General features: G+C 41.4%; 1 protein-coding gene and 1 long non-coding RNA gene across 15 annotated transcripts in view; one reads left to right on the top strand and one right to left on the bottom strand.

Moving 5' to 3' along the window:
• Nucleotides 1-11,338, top strand: part of PREP (prolyl endopeptidase) — a 562,439-nt gene extending 551,101 nt beyond the window's left edge. For 7 of the 8 annotated variants that reach the window (XM_085011432.1, XM_021083601.2, XM_085011429.1 and 4 more), the window contains 2 exons: nucleotides 7,521-7,677; nucleotides 10,587-11,338. In XM_085011432.1, coding sequence (XP_084867558.1) covers nucleotides 7,521-7,677; nucleotides 10,587-10,881 — 452 coding nt within the window. In that variant the 3' untranslated portion in view covers nucleotides 10,882-11,338. 8 annotated transcript variants of the gene reach the window in all.
• Nucleotides 1-15,334, bottom strand: part of LOC106508909 (uncharacterized) — a 156,082-nt gene that overhangs the window by 8,751 nt on the left and 131,997 nt on the right. For 2 of the 7 annotated variants that reach the window (XR_014806494.1, XR_014806500.1), the window contains one exon: nucleotides 4,714-4,882. The exons of the other annotated variants lie outside the window; for them this stretch is intronic. This is a non-coding gene — a long non-coding RNA (uncharacterized LOC106508909). The remainder of the gene's footprint in view (nucleotides 1-4,713; nucleotides 4,883-15,334) is intronic. 7 annotated transcript variants of the gene reach the window in all.

Here is a 15,334-nt window from a genome sequence, read left to right as displayed (position 1 = left end):
TTGAATTTTTAAAAAATACTCAAGTTTAAGAGATAGGTCATCAATTTAAAGTAATCACAAATATATTTAGGTTGTTATATCTGAGCCTTATGACAACCAAAAACAAAAATCAACAGTAGCTACATAAGTAGAGAGAAAATAAATCAAACACTAAATACCATCATCACATCACAGGGAACAGAGCAAAAAATTAAAAATAAAAACTACAAAAACTACCAGGAAAAGTTTTTTAAATGGCAAAAAAATACCCATCAATAATTAATTTAAATATAAATAAACTAAATGCTCCAATCAAAAGATCGAGTGGCTATATGGATAATAAAATAAGACTCAACTATATGCTACTTTCTAATTACTGCCTCTATGCTAGGACTTGGAGCATGTGAAACTTATGTGCACTCAGTTTGGCTCCAAAACTACACACAGACTGAGAGTAAGGGGATGGGAAAAGGTATTAAATACCAATGGAACAAAAAGGAAGATTGGGTAGCTATACTCATATCAGACCTAATAGATTTAAAACAAAGATTTTAACAAAAGACAAAGAAGGGCATTACATAATGATGAAGGGGTCAATAGAAGAGTAGGATATAATATGCATAAATATGTATGCACCCAACATAGGAGCAACTTAATATGTATAAGGCAAATATTCACAGACATAAAGGGAGGAATTGAGAACAAAACAGTAACTGGGGACTTTAATACTCCAAGTGCACCAGTGGATAGATGTTCCAGACAGAAAATCATTGAGGAAAAGACTGGCTTTAAGTGATCCATGAGACCAGGTGGACTTAATAGATTTAGAACATTCCATCCAGAAACAGCAGAATACACATTCTTTTCAAGTGCACATGGAACATTCTCCAGGATAGATCAAATGCTAAGCCACAAAACATGTCAATAAATTTAAGAAAACTGAAATCATATCAATAATCTTTCCCAACAACAATATGTGATTAGACATTATAAGAAATAAACTACAAAAAAATACATAGAGGCTAAATATGCTACTAGACAACCAATGGGTCACTGAGAAATCAAAGAGGAAAATTAAAAAATACCTGGAGACAAATGAAAATGGAAACACAGTGATCCAAAATCAGTAGGATGCAGCCAAAGCGTTTCTAAGCTTTATAGCGATATAAGCCTGCCTCAGGAAACAAGAGAAATCTCAATCTAACTTAACACCTAAAGGAACTAAAATAATAAAAGATCAGGGCAAAAGTAGAGTAAAAAGGAATAGAAAAGATCAGTAGAACTAAGAGCTGGTTCTTTCAAAAGATAAACAAAATTGATAAACCTTTTACCAGCCTTGCTAAGAAAAACAGAGGGCCTGTCCAAAGAAAATTAGAAAGAGAAGCTACATCCAACACCACAGACATGCAATGGATTATAAGAGATTACTATGAACAAAAATGGACAATCTAGAAGAAATAAATTCCTGCAAACTTCAACTCTCCCAAGACCAAATCAGGTAGAAAATAGAAATAGACCAATTACCAGTAATGAAGTTGAATCAGAAATTTACAAAAAGAAAAAAAAAAACCTCCCAAATAGTCCAGGACCACATGTCTTCTCAGGTGAATTCTACCAATATTTACAGAAGACTTAAGCATCTATTCTTCTCAAGATGATCCAAAAAATTGAAGAGGAAGGAACACATCTGAACTCATTCTACAAGGCCAGCAACAACCATATATAAAAACCAAAGACACCACACACAAAAAAATTACAGGCCAATATTGTGGTTAACATAGATGCACAAATCAACATGAAGTATTATCAAACCAAATTCAATAATACAGCAAAAGCATCATACACCGGAGTTCCCGTTGTGGCGCAGTGGTTGATGAATCTGACTAGGAACCATGAGGTTGCGGGTTCGGTCCCTGCCCTTGCTCAGAGGGTTAACGATCCAGCGTTGCCATGAGCTGTGGTGTAGGTTGCAGACGCGGCTCGGATCCCGCGTTGCTGTGGCTCTGGCGTAGGCTGGTGGCTACAGCTCCGATTGGACCCCTAGCCTGGGAACCTCCATATGCCGCGGGAGCAGCCCAAGAAATAGCAACAACAACAACAACAAAAAGACAAAAGACAAAAAAAAAAAAAAAAAAAAAAAAAAAAAGCATCATACACCATAATAAGGTGGGATTTATCCCAGGGATTCAAGGATAGTTCAGTATCTGTAAATCAATCAATGTGGTATTCCACATTAACAAGTTGAAGAATAAAAATCATATCTCCATAGATACAGAAAAAATTTTTGATGAAATTCAACATCCCTTTGTGATTAAAATCTTTTAGCAAACAGGGTATAGAGGGTATATCTCAACATAACAGAGGCCACATATGACCAGCCCACCACTAACACCATACTCAGTGGTGAAAAGCTGAAAGCATTCCTCTAAGATGAGGGACAAGACGAGGATGTCCACTCTCACCACTTCTATTTACATTGTATTGGGAGTCCTAGCCTCAGCAGTCAGACAAGGAAAATCAAAGGAATCCAGTTTGGAAAGTCAGAGGCAAAACTGTCACCATTTCTAGATAACATGATACTACATATAGAAAATCCTAAAGATACCAGCAAACAACTAATAAATGAATTCAGTAAAGTTGTAGGGTGCAAAATTAATATAGAAATCTGTTGCATATCTATATATTAACAACTATTAGAGAAAGTAAAACAGTCCCATTTAAAATTGTTATCAAAAAGAATAAAATACTGAGGAATAAATCTAACCAAGGAGGTAAAAGTCCTGTACACTAAAAACTATAGGACACTAATGAAAGAAACTGAAGATGACACAAACAAATTCAAAGATGTACCATGCCCTTGGATTGGAAGAATTAATACTGCCTAAACTGCCATACTACCCAAGGCATTGTACAGAGTCAGTGCAATCCCTATCAATATACCAATGGCATTTTTCACAGAACAAAGAATTCTAAAACATACGTGGAAACAGAAAAGACTCCAAAGAGCCAAAACAATCTTGAGAAAGACAAACAAAGCTGGAGGTATTATACCCCTTGATTTCAACTATCCTGCAAAACTCTAGTAACCAAGACAGTATGGTAGTGGCACAAAAACAGAGGTATAGATCAATGGAACCAAATAGAGAACCAAAAAATAAACCCATGCATATATGGTCAATCTACAACAAAGGAATTGAGAATGTGCAGTGGGAAAAGACAGCCTCTTCAATAAATGGTGTTGGAAAAGTGACACAGCAGGTTAAGGATCTGGTATGGTGTCTACAGCAGTTCAGGTCAATGCTGAGGCATGGGTTCAATCTCTGGCCCAGCACAGTAGGTTAAGGATCTGGCATTATAGCAGCTTGTGGTGTAGGTCACGACTACAGCGCAGATCTGATCTCTGGCCCAGGAACTTCTGTATACCATGAGTGTAACCAAAAAAAAATTTAATAAAATTAAAAAAAAATAAATTTAACAGAGTTCCTGTCATGGCACAGTTGTCAACAAATCCGACTAGGAATCATGAGGTTGCGGGTTCGATCCCTGGCCTTGCTCAGTGGGCTAAGGATCTGGTGTTGCCGTGAGCTGTGGTGTAGGTTGCAGATGCAGCTCGGATCCAGTGTTGCTGTGGCTGTGGTATAGGCCAGTGGCTACAGCTCCGATTAGACCCCTAGCCTGGGAATCTCCATGTGCTGCGGAATTGTTCCTAGATAAGGCAAAAAGACAAAAAAAAAAAAATTTAAAACAACAATGAGATACCACCTCACACTTGTCAGTATGACCAGTATCAAAAGGACAGCAAATAGCAAGTATTAACAAGGATGTGGCTAAAGGGGAACCCTCATGCACTGTTAGTCAAAATGTAAATTGGCTGCAGCCATTATGGAAAACTGTATGAAGGTTCTTCGGGAAATTTAAAATAGAACTGCTTGTATGATTTAGAAGTTCCCCTTCTTCTTTTTTTTTTTTTTTTTTTCAAAGAAATCAAAACCGCTAGTTCAAAAAGATACATGCTCCCCTAGGTTCACTGCAGCATTATTCCCTATAGCGAAGTTATGGAAGCAACCTAAGTGTTCATTGATAAATTAATGGATAGAGTGTGTGTGTGTGTGTGTGTGTGTGTGTGTGAGAGAGAGAGAGAGAGAGAGAGATACCCAGAGTGGAATATACTCAGCTCTTTAAAAAGGAATGACATCTTGCCACTTGCAGCAACATGGATGGACCTAGAGGATACTATGCCAAGTGATGTAAGTTGGAAAGAGACAAATACTTTAGGATTTCACTTTTATGAGGAAACTAAAAAGCATAAACAGACTCATAGGTACAGAGAACAAACTAGTGGTTGCCAAAGGGGAGTGGAGTGGGGAGATGAGGGTAATTAAGAGATACAAGCTTCGTTATAAAAATATCACAAAGATATAATGTACAGATAGCATAGGGAATATAGTCAATAATATTTCATAATTGTGTGACAGATGGTAACTAGACTTATCATGATAATCATTTTGTGATTATAAAAATACCAAATCATTGTTTTACATCTGAGACTAATATACGTCAATTATACTTCAGTTTTTTTAAAACCTTAATTTAGAAAGGGTATGGATAACATTCTTAAACACCAAATAATCACAAGTTTAATTCATGCACTCCACAAATATTTGTTGAGCAACATGAAGTGCTGGGCATTTTTCCAACTACTGGGCATATGTCAGCAAAAGGAACAGAAAATACCTCTGTGCCTGCATGGAGCTTTCCTTCTGTCAGAGGCGGCAGACGACACACCTGAGGCCAGCATGGCCCACATCTGTCTGCGCAGAGAGCCAGGAGGGTGTTGGGAGAGGTGAGGGATGGACGTCTTCACCAGTGTAGAGAACATAGTTTATTCTGTGAAGTGAGAAGCCTTTGGGAAAGTTTTGAGCAGAGAAGTGTCATAATTTGACTTTTTTTTTTTTTTTTTTTTTTCCCTTGACCATGCCCACAGCATAGAGACTTTTCTGGGCCAGGGATCAAACCTGCACCACAGCAGCAACCCAAGCTACTTCAGTGACACTAGATCCTTATGCTGCTCTGACACAAGGGAACTCCTTTGGCATATTTTTTTTTTAATCAGGATCATGCATTGATCCCATTACTGTGTTAGGGTAGACAGAAGGGGAGGCAAGGGCAGAAAAGCAGGAGGCCAGGTATGTGGCTTCCGTCTCAGTGAGAGAAAATGGTGGCTTGGACCTGGGTTGTCAGATTCTGGGTATATTTTGAATTTGGGCCAAATAAATTTGCATACAGATTAAATATGGAGGTTAAAGGAAGAGAAGAACTAAGGGCAAGTGTAAAATTTAATGGGAAAGGACATTGCAATGCCATCTGATTTCAATAGTAGGAGAGCTGTGTTACAGTTTACCAGTTCCATCGTATAACTCCATTTTATTTTCAGAGTTTTATATTCAGGAATTGGTTTATGCCTATTAACAAACCAAGTCCTTTAAGGAACCTGAGTTCCCCCATCAGGCTGCCGAGATACTTATATGAAAGTCCAGATTCCAGATTCCTGCCCCTCTGTCCTCTGAGTGGGAAATAGGATCTCCAGGGGTAGCACTCAGGATTTAGGATCACAAACACTGAAGTCAGAACTGGAACAGGAACCTTGTGTTTTTTGTGTTGTTGTTGTTTTTCCCAGAGGTCGGAAAAGTTCAGCTCCCTCAAGTAGCTCCCAGTCACTCCACCTCTGATGTACTTCCTCCCAATGCCTCTCCACTTCCTTGCGCTGCCTTAGGTACCCCGATCCCTGCTCTATGGCACCTGTACTTTCCCAGCAGTTGTGAGAGCTGCACTGTGATTACTTGTTCACGTCTTTATCTTTCCCACTAAATTGTTCAATGATATATCCCCAAGCCCAGAGTCAGGCATGTGGCAGTAGTTCAATAAGTATTTGTTGAATTATCTAAAAAATAAGTTTTTAAGTATATGAGAAGAGTATTAAAAAAACAGAACAAGGAGTTCCCATTATGGCTCAGCAGTAACAAACCCAACTAGCATCCATGAGGACTCAGGTTCAATCCCTAGCCTCTCAGTGGGTTAAGTTGCCATGAGCTGTGGTGAAGGTCGCAGACGAGGCTCAGTTCTGGCGTGGCTGTGGCGTAGGCCGGCAGCTGCAGCTCTGATTCAACCCCTAGCCTAGAAATTTCCATATGCCGTGGGTGCAGCCCTAAGAAGACAAAAAAAAAAACAGAACAAGAAGCTCTGTCAGTATTGGTTAGAGCTCTGAGCTGGGGTTTAGGCCCCCTTCTGCCTCAGTCTACATGAACTGTTTGTACTCACAATTCTGACACCACATGTGTCAGAATTTTTTTTCCCCCACACCAACCCAGTTCTCCAACTCTCCAGACACCCCCCAGGTGTCCTGCAATTCAGTTGACTTCTGACAGCACACACCCCACCAGGGAGGGGTTCAGTCCCACAGGCCTGCCCCCACTTCAGACACCAGTGCACGTTCTGGGCCTCCCGTACTTCTGACTGACATCCTGTGAGTTCCCATGCCCTCCTTGTTCAATTCATACTTTGCTACAACTCAGGAACACTCTTCTTAGAGTTATCAGTTTGTTATAAAGGGTAGAACTCAGGAACAGTCAGACCGAGCAGATGCACGGAGTGAGGTGGGGGCAGGGGCGCAGGTGCATGCAGAGCTTCCATGCTGTCCTTGAGCACCTGACCCTCCCTACATCTCAGTCTGTTCACCAGCCCAGAAGCTCTCCAGACTTGTTTGGTGGGTTGTATGGAACTTCTGTGCAGGCAAGATGGATTGAATCATGAGCCATTAAATCATTAACTTGATCTCCAGCCTCTCTCCCCTCCCCAGGCTTCAGGGTAGGACCAAAAGTTCCAATCCTCTAACCACACTGCGGGTTCCTTGGGCAACCAGCCCCCATCCTAAAGCTATCTAGGGACCTACCAGGAGCCACCTCATCAGCATAAGCTCAGCTATGGTTGAAATGGGCTAGTTAGGAATTTGGAAAGACATTCCTCTCACCCCGTCACTCAGGAAATTCCCAGGGTTTTAGGAGCTCTGTTCTAGGAACCAGGGTCAAGGAAAAATAGGTATTTCTTTTTTTGTCTTTTTTTTGGTGTGTGTCTTTTTAGGGCCACACCCACAGCATATGGAGGTTCCCAGGCTAGGGGTGGATTGAATTAGAAGTGTAGCTGCCAGCCTACACCATAGCCACAGCAGTGAGGGATCCAAGCCATGTCTGCAACCTACACCACACCTCATGGCAGTCAATGCTGGATCGTCTTTTTTGAGATTCTCTTTAGGGAGTAAATCTCTACTACTGACGAGAATATTCCACCCTTGGGTACAGTGGAAGGAAGGGGGAGAGCTCATGGGCCACTGAGTATGTGATTTCTGATGGTGTCTTCCTGTGTGCTCTTGGAAAAAAAAGTTAGAATTCTGAAAGCATTTAAGTGTTGCTGTGTTCTATTTTGGTTTCGTTCATTACAGAAATGTTTAATGATGGACCACCTCCCTTTTCTATCTTGGTTTTTAGCTACTTGTGCAAATCAACGACCTGACCTCTTTGGTTGTGTTATTGCTCAAGTTGGAGTAATGGACATGCTGAAGTTCCATAAATATACCATTGGTCATGCCTGGACCACCGATTATGGGTGCTCGGACAGCAAACAACACTTTGAATGGCTCATCAAGTAAGGTTTTTAAATCATCTTGACATATCTGTGTTGCTACCAGTTTGTTATCAGAATACTGAACAGAGTCAAAAGGATGAGTGTTGGACTCATAGTCCCCTTCCATGACTCATATTTGCATGTAATTTTCTATAGAAGTAGGGTAAGTGGTGGGAATACCAATTTGTCTTCCCTGTTTTGATCTGGTCTTTAACAAAAAGAACACTCTACAAAGATATGATAGGCAGAATTCTAAAGATAGACCCTACAGAGTCCCCTTCATGGCTTAGTGGTAACGAACCTGACCAGTATCCATGAGGATACAGGTTCACTCAGTGGGTTAAGGATCCAGCATTGCCATGAGCTGTGGTGTGGACATGGCTCGGATCCCACGTTACTGTGGCATAGGCCAGCAGCTGTAGCTCCAATTCGACCCCTAGCCTGGGGACCTCTATATATCATGGGTGTGGTCCTAAAAAGAAAAAAAAAAAAAAGATGGTCTCTGGGATTCTTGTCCCCTGGTTCTTCAGTCAACCACCACTCTAGGTTGTGTTGTGAAGGAGGACTGTACAGATTAAAGTTACTAATCAGCTGACCTTACACTAAAGAGATTATCCTGGATTATCTGAGTGGGACCAACCTAATGACAAACCCTTAAGGCAGAGCACTTTCTCTGGCGGGAATCAGGGACACAGCAGAAAGGGGAAGTCAGAGGGACCAGAAGTGCGGGAAGGACTCAGCCTGTCACTGCTGGCCCTGAAGGAGGAGGAGAGGGCCTTTAGGACCTAAGAACAAACCCACCTACAGCCACATGGAACTGAATTCTGCCAAGAGACTGGAAACAGATTTTTTTCCTAGAATTTCCTGGTAAGAGCCCAGCTAGCCAGCACCTTGATTTCAGCCTTGAAAGAGCCAGAGAGCCCAATTGAGCCAACACAGACTTCTGACTTACTATGAGATCAGAAACCTGTCTTGTTTTTAAAAGCTGCTACATTTGTGGTCATCTGTTACTGCAACCGTCAAAAACTAATTTTAAAAAGTGTCATAACTTACATATATATGGGACTTCTTTTTCTAAATTTAGAAATAAGGAAATAAAGAGGAATATACCAAGTACAGTTAAACTTTTTTACTTTCAGTACAACCACATATATTTGGAACTACAAGTTGCATTACTGAAATATTCATATTCCTCAACCACTTTGGCAATAATAGTGAGAAAATTGCATTCATTTAGATGCTTGGTACTATAAGCTACATTCTTTTTTGGCTTTTCACTCTTTACTTCTCACAAATAGGGTTTGGGGATTGTTATCAGCAGTGTTTAGGCATTGCTCTTGGAATTGTATCAGAAGCCTATGTCCCCTGTCTTCTCAGTCAGCTATAAGTTTTGATAGAGTAATTTCCAAAGTCTTTTTTTTTTTTTTCATTTTATGTGCTTTGTGTGGCTAGCTCTCTACTTAGAGACTGAATTTTTTTTTAATTGAATACTTTAAAAAACTATTAAAATTCTGTTCTTTAAGGGGAAGAAAAATTTACTTTGAAGGCTATTACTTTGAAAATACACATATAGCCTCATTGACACACACTGGTAAAAGCTGAATATTTGAAGCTGTAGTTCAGATTTGTAGCATACATAAAATAATGTCCTTAGGGGGTTAAGTCCCATTTAAACTCAGTTGAGAAGACTGAGTTAATTGTATATTGAGTTAATTGTATATTGAAGGCAACAAAATAATTCAATGGGACTTAATACCTCTAAAATTAATTTTAAAGCAAGTTCTAAATATTTTTCTCAAGATGTCTGTGATAATATTCTTTCAGACTTTAACTTTCCAACCCAGCACTCACAGGGCTGTATTTTCCTCTTACATGCTGCTCCAAACGAGCAGGGAGTTCAATCAAGCATATTAAAGGAGCTTCCCCCCCCCCAAAAGATCTAGATCTCCAAGTTTGTGAATGGCTAGGATAAAGCCTAACAGATTTTTTTTTCTTCAAAACTTCTAAGAATCTTTAATGTATAAATGTGGCACAGTATTTTAAGAGATATTACTAACTTGTTTCTCCATAAGACACTTTGGATTTCAAGTTTTTCGACAAAAGAAAGATTTGCACCTATTATATCCACAGTCAGTAGTTTAAAAAAAACAATCAGCAAGATAGGGGTAGGGAATTAAGACACTATCATGTATAAAATAAATAATCTATGAGGATATACTATACAGCATAGGGAATATAGCCAATATTTTTTAACGTCAAATGGAATATAATCTATAAAAATATTTAATCACTGTTATATACCTGAAACTAATATTGTAAATCAGCTGCATATCAATTATAAATTTTTTTCATGTAAAAAACAAATGGGAGATCCCATCATGGCTCAACAGAAATGAAGCTGACTAGCATCCATGAGGATGCATGTTCTATCCCTGGTCTCGCTCAGTGGGTTAAGGATCTGGCGTTGCTGTGGCTGTGGTGTAGGCTGGCAGCTGTAGCTCCGATTAGACCCCTAAGCCTGGGAACTTCTATATGCTGTGGGTGCTGCCCTAAAAAGAAAAAAAAAAAAAAAATGGACTATCAGTCCACTTTGTAGCAGTGAAAAATAAAATGAAAATATTCAGCTCAGGACAGTTAGTGGGCATAGAGTTTGGGTTGCTTCAAGAACCCTGTGAGTTTCTTTCTTACACAGTCTTCCAAAGTGGGAACCAAATAAAGGACACAGCTCCCCAGCTTCCAGTAACCTTGGCCAGTCACAGCCCAAACTGATGCCAACCTACTCCACAGCGGTCACCCCCATGCCAGTTAGCTGCAGACCTCACTGCCAGTGAACCACACAGGTCACTGCCCGCCACGCCCCTTGACTCCCCTAGTGAACACGCAGCTGTGCTTTTCATATCTGCCCTCATGGAAATGCCTTCGCCTTTCAGATATTCTCCGTTGCACAACGTTAAGCTGCCAGAGGCAGACGACATCCAGTACCCATCCATGCTTCTCCTCACCGCCGACCACGATGACCGAGTGGTCCCGCTTCACTCCCTCAAGTTCATTGCCACCCTTCAGTACATCGTGGGCCGCAGCCGGAAGCAGAACAACCCTCTGCTTATCCACGTGGACACCAAGGCGGGCCACGGGGCAGGAAAGCCCACAGCCAAAGTGATAGAAGAAGTCTCTGACATGTTCGCCTTCATAGCGCGGTGCCTGAACATCGACTGGATTCCGTAACTGACATTCCCACTCCTCCAGCTGCGGAAAACCTCAAGGGCTGTCCCGCCATTAAAACGGAGAAACCACTGGACGTCACGCTTCCCCACACGAACACTCAGCCTGCACTCAGACTGCAGTTGAACAGAACTGCCTCGGGGATTTTATCTTTTCTAGGCTTCTCCTTTTTAACTGGCCCTTGGCGTTTCTTTTCCGCCCTGTGCAGGCACATGTTTTGAAAGAAAAAAAAAAAAAAAAAAAAGGCATGTTTGGATAAAGAGCTGAGTGGCAGCCCTCACATTGTGAATATGAGATTTTGCTGAATTAAGAATCGTAGTTGGGCATACTTCATATATTGCACCTCAGTGGAAATTTGCTTCTATCACGATAACCAATATATCTTTAAATAAATGTGGGAAGTGCTCTCATGAAAAAAAGACTTCTTTGCAACAATAATAAATGTTATTTAAGAATGGGAGGCTTGATTTCTGGTTCCTCTGTTCCTTCCCCAGAGGTGCTGTCACCCTGCACTGCATCCATCACTTTCCACACAGGTTGGTTCCCAGACTGTGAAAGTCACTGGACTCACATTCACCTGTCTATCAATTTGATTACAGAATATTCCTGGAAATCAAAGTACCTAGGATTATAGAACCAAGAGACCAGAAATTTCAGCATTTGACAGCAGTTCATTCCCCATAGACCACTTCCTAGAAATAGAAATAGTCATACTTTAAAAATAGCCTCCCCAGCCTTGTAAGAGGAGGATATATCATTCTTCAAACTATTGCCCATTTAAAAAAAAATTAAGACATTTGTTTTAACACTTCATGAACCGTTGTTCCTTTGGGCATCAGTTTGGGAAGTGCTGATCTAATTTATGAAGGGGGAAAAAAACAGTTTCTTCTGTCTTATTTTTCAGATGTCACAAAAATTACTATTTTGTAAAAAGAATTTTAACCTTAAAAAAAGTTTAAAAAATTGCTTCATCATTCTAATAGCTTGTTCTTTTCCAGGTAAGTGCTATTTTCCAAATCATACATATTTGTGCTTCTCTGGAGAGCTCTACCTCTCAAATTGTGGTCTAAAGTTAGACACTATTTTAAACTTACCACTACATAACAAGCACAGCTGAAAGGTGGTTACATGGTTTGGCTTTTCTAGCATCATGTTTTCTGTTACTGTTAGTTTAAACACTGTAGGGAGGTCCCTTCATGGCTCAGCGGAAACGAATCTGACAAGCATCCATGAGGACACAGGTTCATCCCCATCCTCACTCAGTGGGTTAAGGATCTGACGTTGCCGTGAGCTGTGGTGTAGGTTGCAGACACAGCTTGGATCCTTCATTACTGTGGCATAGGTCTGCAGCTACCACTCCAATTCAACCCCCAGCCTGGGAACCTCCGTGTGCCATGGGTGCACCCCTAAAAAGACAAAACAAAGGCACTGTATAGAATGCGGCTGCCATTTATGATTCACTTTTCAATCTCCAGAGGAAAAGTGTGCCACAAGCTAGCAGTGCATACAAAGGCTGACATCACCATCTGCCTGGAGAGATACTAACACCAGCTGCTACCTAACCCCTGATCAGCGTGGCAGGAAAAAAAAAAAAAAAGAAAAGAAAAATACATTTGTCTGGGTAATCCAAAGACAACTTTTATTCCTAGACTGTCTTGGTCATGTGGGGTACAGACATGTGCATTGTATCCATTCAGTCCAGAGCATTTTCAAGTTGGCACAGAATCCAACAGTACTTCCCCACTGAGGTCTTAACAGCAGAAAGTGAAAATGCAGTGTATAGTCTCAGCTTCAAGAAAAGTCAATCAGGCCCAGGTTCAGATATGAACTGTCATTTTGTGATTATGAGGAATAAAAAAGCTAATATACTTAGAAGTGCCTAGCGTGTAACTGGTCTCCAATTGTTAGCTCTCTTTTCCCAGGCTAATTCTCATATCTAGATTTTTAGCTGAACAACTGAGCCCACAGAATGAAGGCAGATTTTTTAAACCTTAAATGCTAGATGACTTGGGACTTGGGAGGTGGGCTCCTCCCCAGATCTCGGAGTGTTTTCGCTATTTGGCGCCATCCTCCTCTGTGTCCTGCTCTACTCTGCTGCTCCATCTTATGCTGCACCCTGGTATTTTGAGCAAAATGTGCATACATTGTCCAGGTGTTCCAACTATCTCATCACAGGGCCCTGCTAAACACACAAGGCCTTTGCTACCTTGGTAAGGTAACATCACATTTATGACATTTAATGTATACACACCTGGAATATTGTAAAACTGCGATTAATCATGTTTCCTAATGTTCCCACGAAAATTTAGGCAGTTACACACAAATGGTGCTGCTGGTAGGAAAGGTCAGCTTTCAACGAAGAAAGCCTGTTGCTCCATGTTGATCAGATAATTTTAATAGCCTCAGAGAGTTCCCCAGAGCAGACCACATAACCAATGCCCAGAAGGCTTACAGAGCCTCAAAGATGAGTTAAGGCCAGGCTGGAAAGCTGTCAGGAGGCCCATAAAAAAGCAAAGGTCAGACTTTAAGGGGGTAGTCAGGCCAGTGGAATGAGGGCTGAGGTCAGGGAATAAAGAACATTTGACGGTATTTTGCATCCATTCCTATTCTAGGGGCTGGGAGTGCCAAGAAAAAAAAGTCCTGTCTTGATGAAGTTCACACTCCAAAGGGAGGGGACAGATGACAAATTATGTTGCTCAGTCTCCTATGCTCTAAGCATTCTGTGTGTGTGTTATAAACCATGTGCTACCCTTACCCCCATCTGACAAAGGCACACGTTCCTTGGCCAGGAAGCACAAATGCTGAGCACTAACCCTGGCAGCTAGACCCTAGAGATGGTATCTTACCCACTAGTCAAATAAGAAGATAAAAAGCAAGAGGGTTCTGGCTCAAGATGGTCATGTAGGAGGGTCCTTAACTCACTCCTCCCACAAACACACCTAAATCGACAGCTGCACACAGAACGTTGTGCTCTGAAACAAACTCCCAAACCAGCTGAACAACTTCTCCACATCAGGTGAATAAGAAGAAACCCACATTGAAACAGGTAGGAGGGACCAAGACACAGTCTCACCAAACACCCCACTCCTGGCACAGCCACCTAGTCAGGAGGGAACCCACAACTCCTCCCTTCTCCCCAAGGAGAATGTGGGGTTTGGACCCCACATCAGGCACCCCAGCTTTTAAAGACTTGCATCTAAGAGACAAGCCTCCAGAACACTTAGCTTTGAAAGTCAAGAATGCTTGCCTCTATGAGAACACCAGGCTATAGTGAACAAGAAACTTGTTTTTGTTTCTACTCTCTAGTCACCCTTTTAATTTAAAAGATTAAAAAGCTCTGAGCATGTGGAAAATTTTTTAAATCTACTAAAATTTTAAGTATTTTTTTTAAATCTACTTAAATATACAATACAGTATTACTAACTATAGCCATCATACACTACATCCCAGAACTTATTTATAGCTGGAAGTTTCTACCATCTTCACCCAATTTAACCACCCAAAAACAGGTCTTAAAGGGCTCAAGTGACTCATCTGGCTACCCTCCCTCCCACCCGCCCCAGGGCTCAGTGGAAAGGTTGCTGCCTGAAAAGTACTCAGTCTTTCTGGGAAAGACACTTACTTTCTTATCTTAAAGCTTTGGCCTCAGGGGCAGGATTCTAATTTAACACACATCTGGAAGCCTACTGAAATACTCTCCAAAGATCACAGAGGCTGGTGGGGCCACTGTAGTACTCTCCCTCTCCTTCATTCTGGGTCACCAGTACCTCCCAGAAAGGACCCTGTGCACATGTCCGGTGCCCTGGTTCTTGGTGGCCGCCACCCAAGGGACACTCCTTGATCACCTGGCTCTATTGGTCAGTGGGTCCCCCAGGACTGCAGCAAATGGAGAAACAGTTCTTAACTGGCTACCCACCCCAGGGCACAGCACAGAGACTGAAATATACCCCCAGACTTTTTGTGAAAAAGGCTATTACTTATATCTTTATAGCTGTGGCCTGAGGGGCAGGCTTCTAATTAAACACTTACTTCTAAAGGCCTCCAGAGATCAGGGAGGCCAATGGGTATCATTGTCACACTCTCCCTCTGTCTTGCCCCAGGTCTCCAGTGTCTCCAAAAGAGGAGACACTGGTGTATGTGTGGTACCCCAACTTTTGTAGCTGTGCCACATCCTAGATAGCCCGAGTCTGGTGAGTAGCAAGGCTTGTGTTCTTGAATTAATGGGATAGCATCAAATAAACTTCTTAATTGGTTATTACCTCAGGTCCCAGTACAGAGAAAGCAGACAGAAATGCCCATCTACCCCTGAAAGAGCTATATTTGCAAACCTATAAAGCTTCTGCCTGAGGATCTAGCTTTGCCATTAGCCTGAATCTAGATGCTGACTGAGATCCTCCCCTTTGGGACAATGACCAGTATTTACACATGCTCAACTACCAGAGGGCACCAAGAATAA

Source organism: Sus scrofa, chromosome 1 (genome assembly GCF_054392235.1).
Source record: "Sus scrofa isolate SSC_HxYL_T2T_F1_AM1 chromosome 1, Sscrofa_HxYL_maternal_Yorkshire_Landrace_v2.0, whole genome shotgun sequence".
Taxonomy (NCBI): domain Eukaryota; kingdom Metazoa; phylum Chordata; class Mammalia; order Artiodactyla; family Suidae; genus Sus; species Sus scrofa.
The sequence above is the reverse complement of the archived record's forward strand: the minus strand, read 5'-3'. Positions and strand labels throughout refer to the sequence as shown.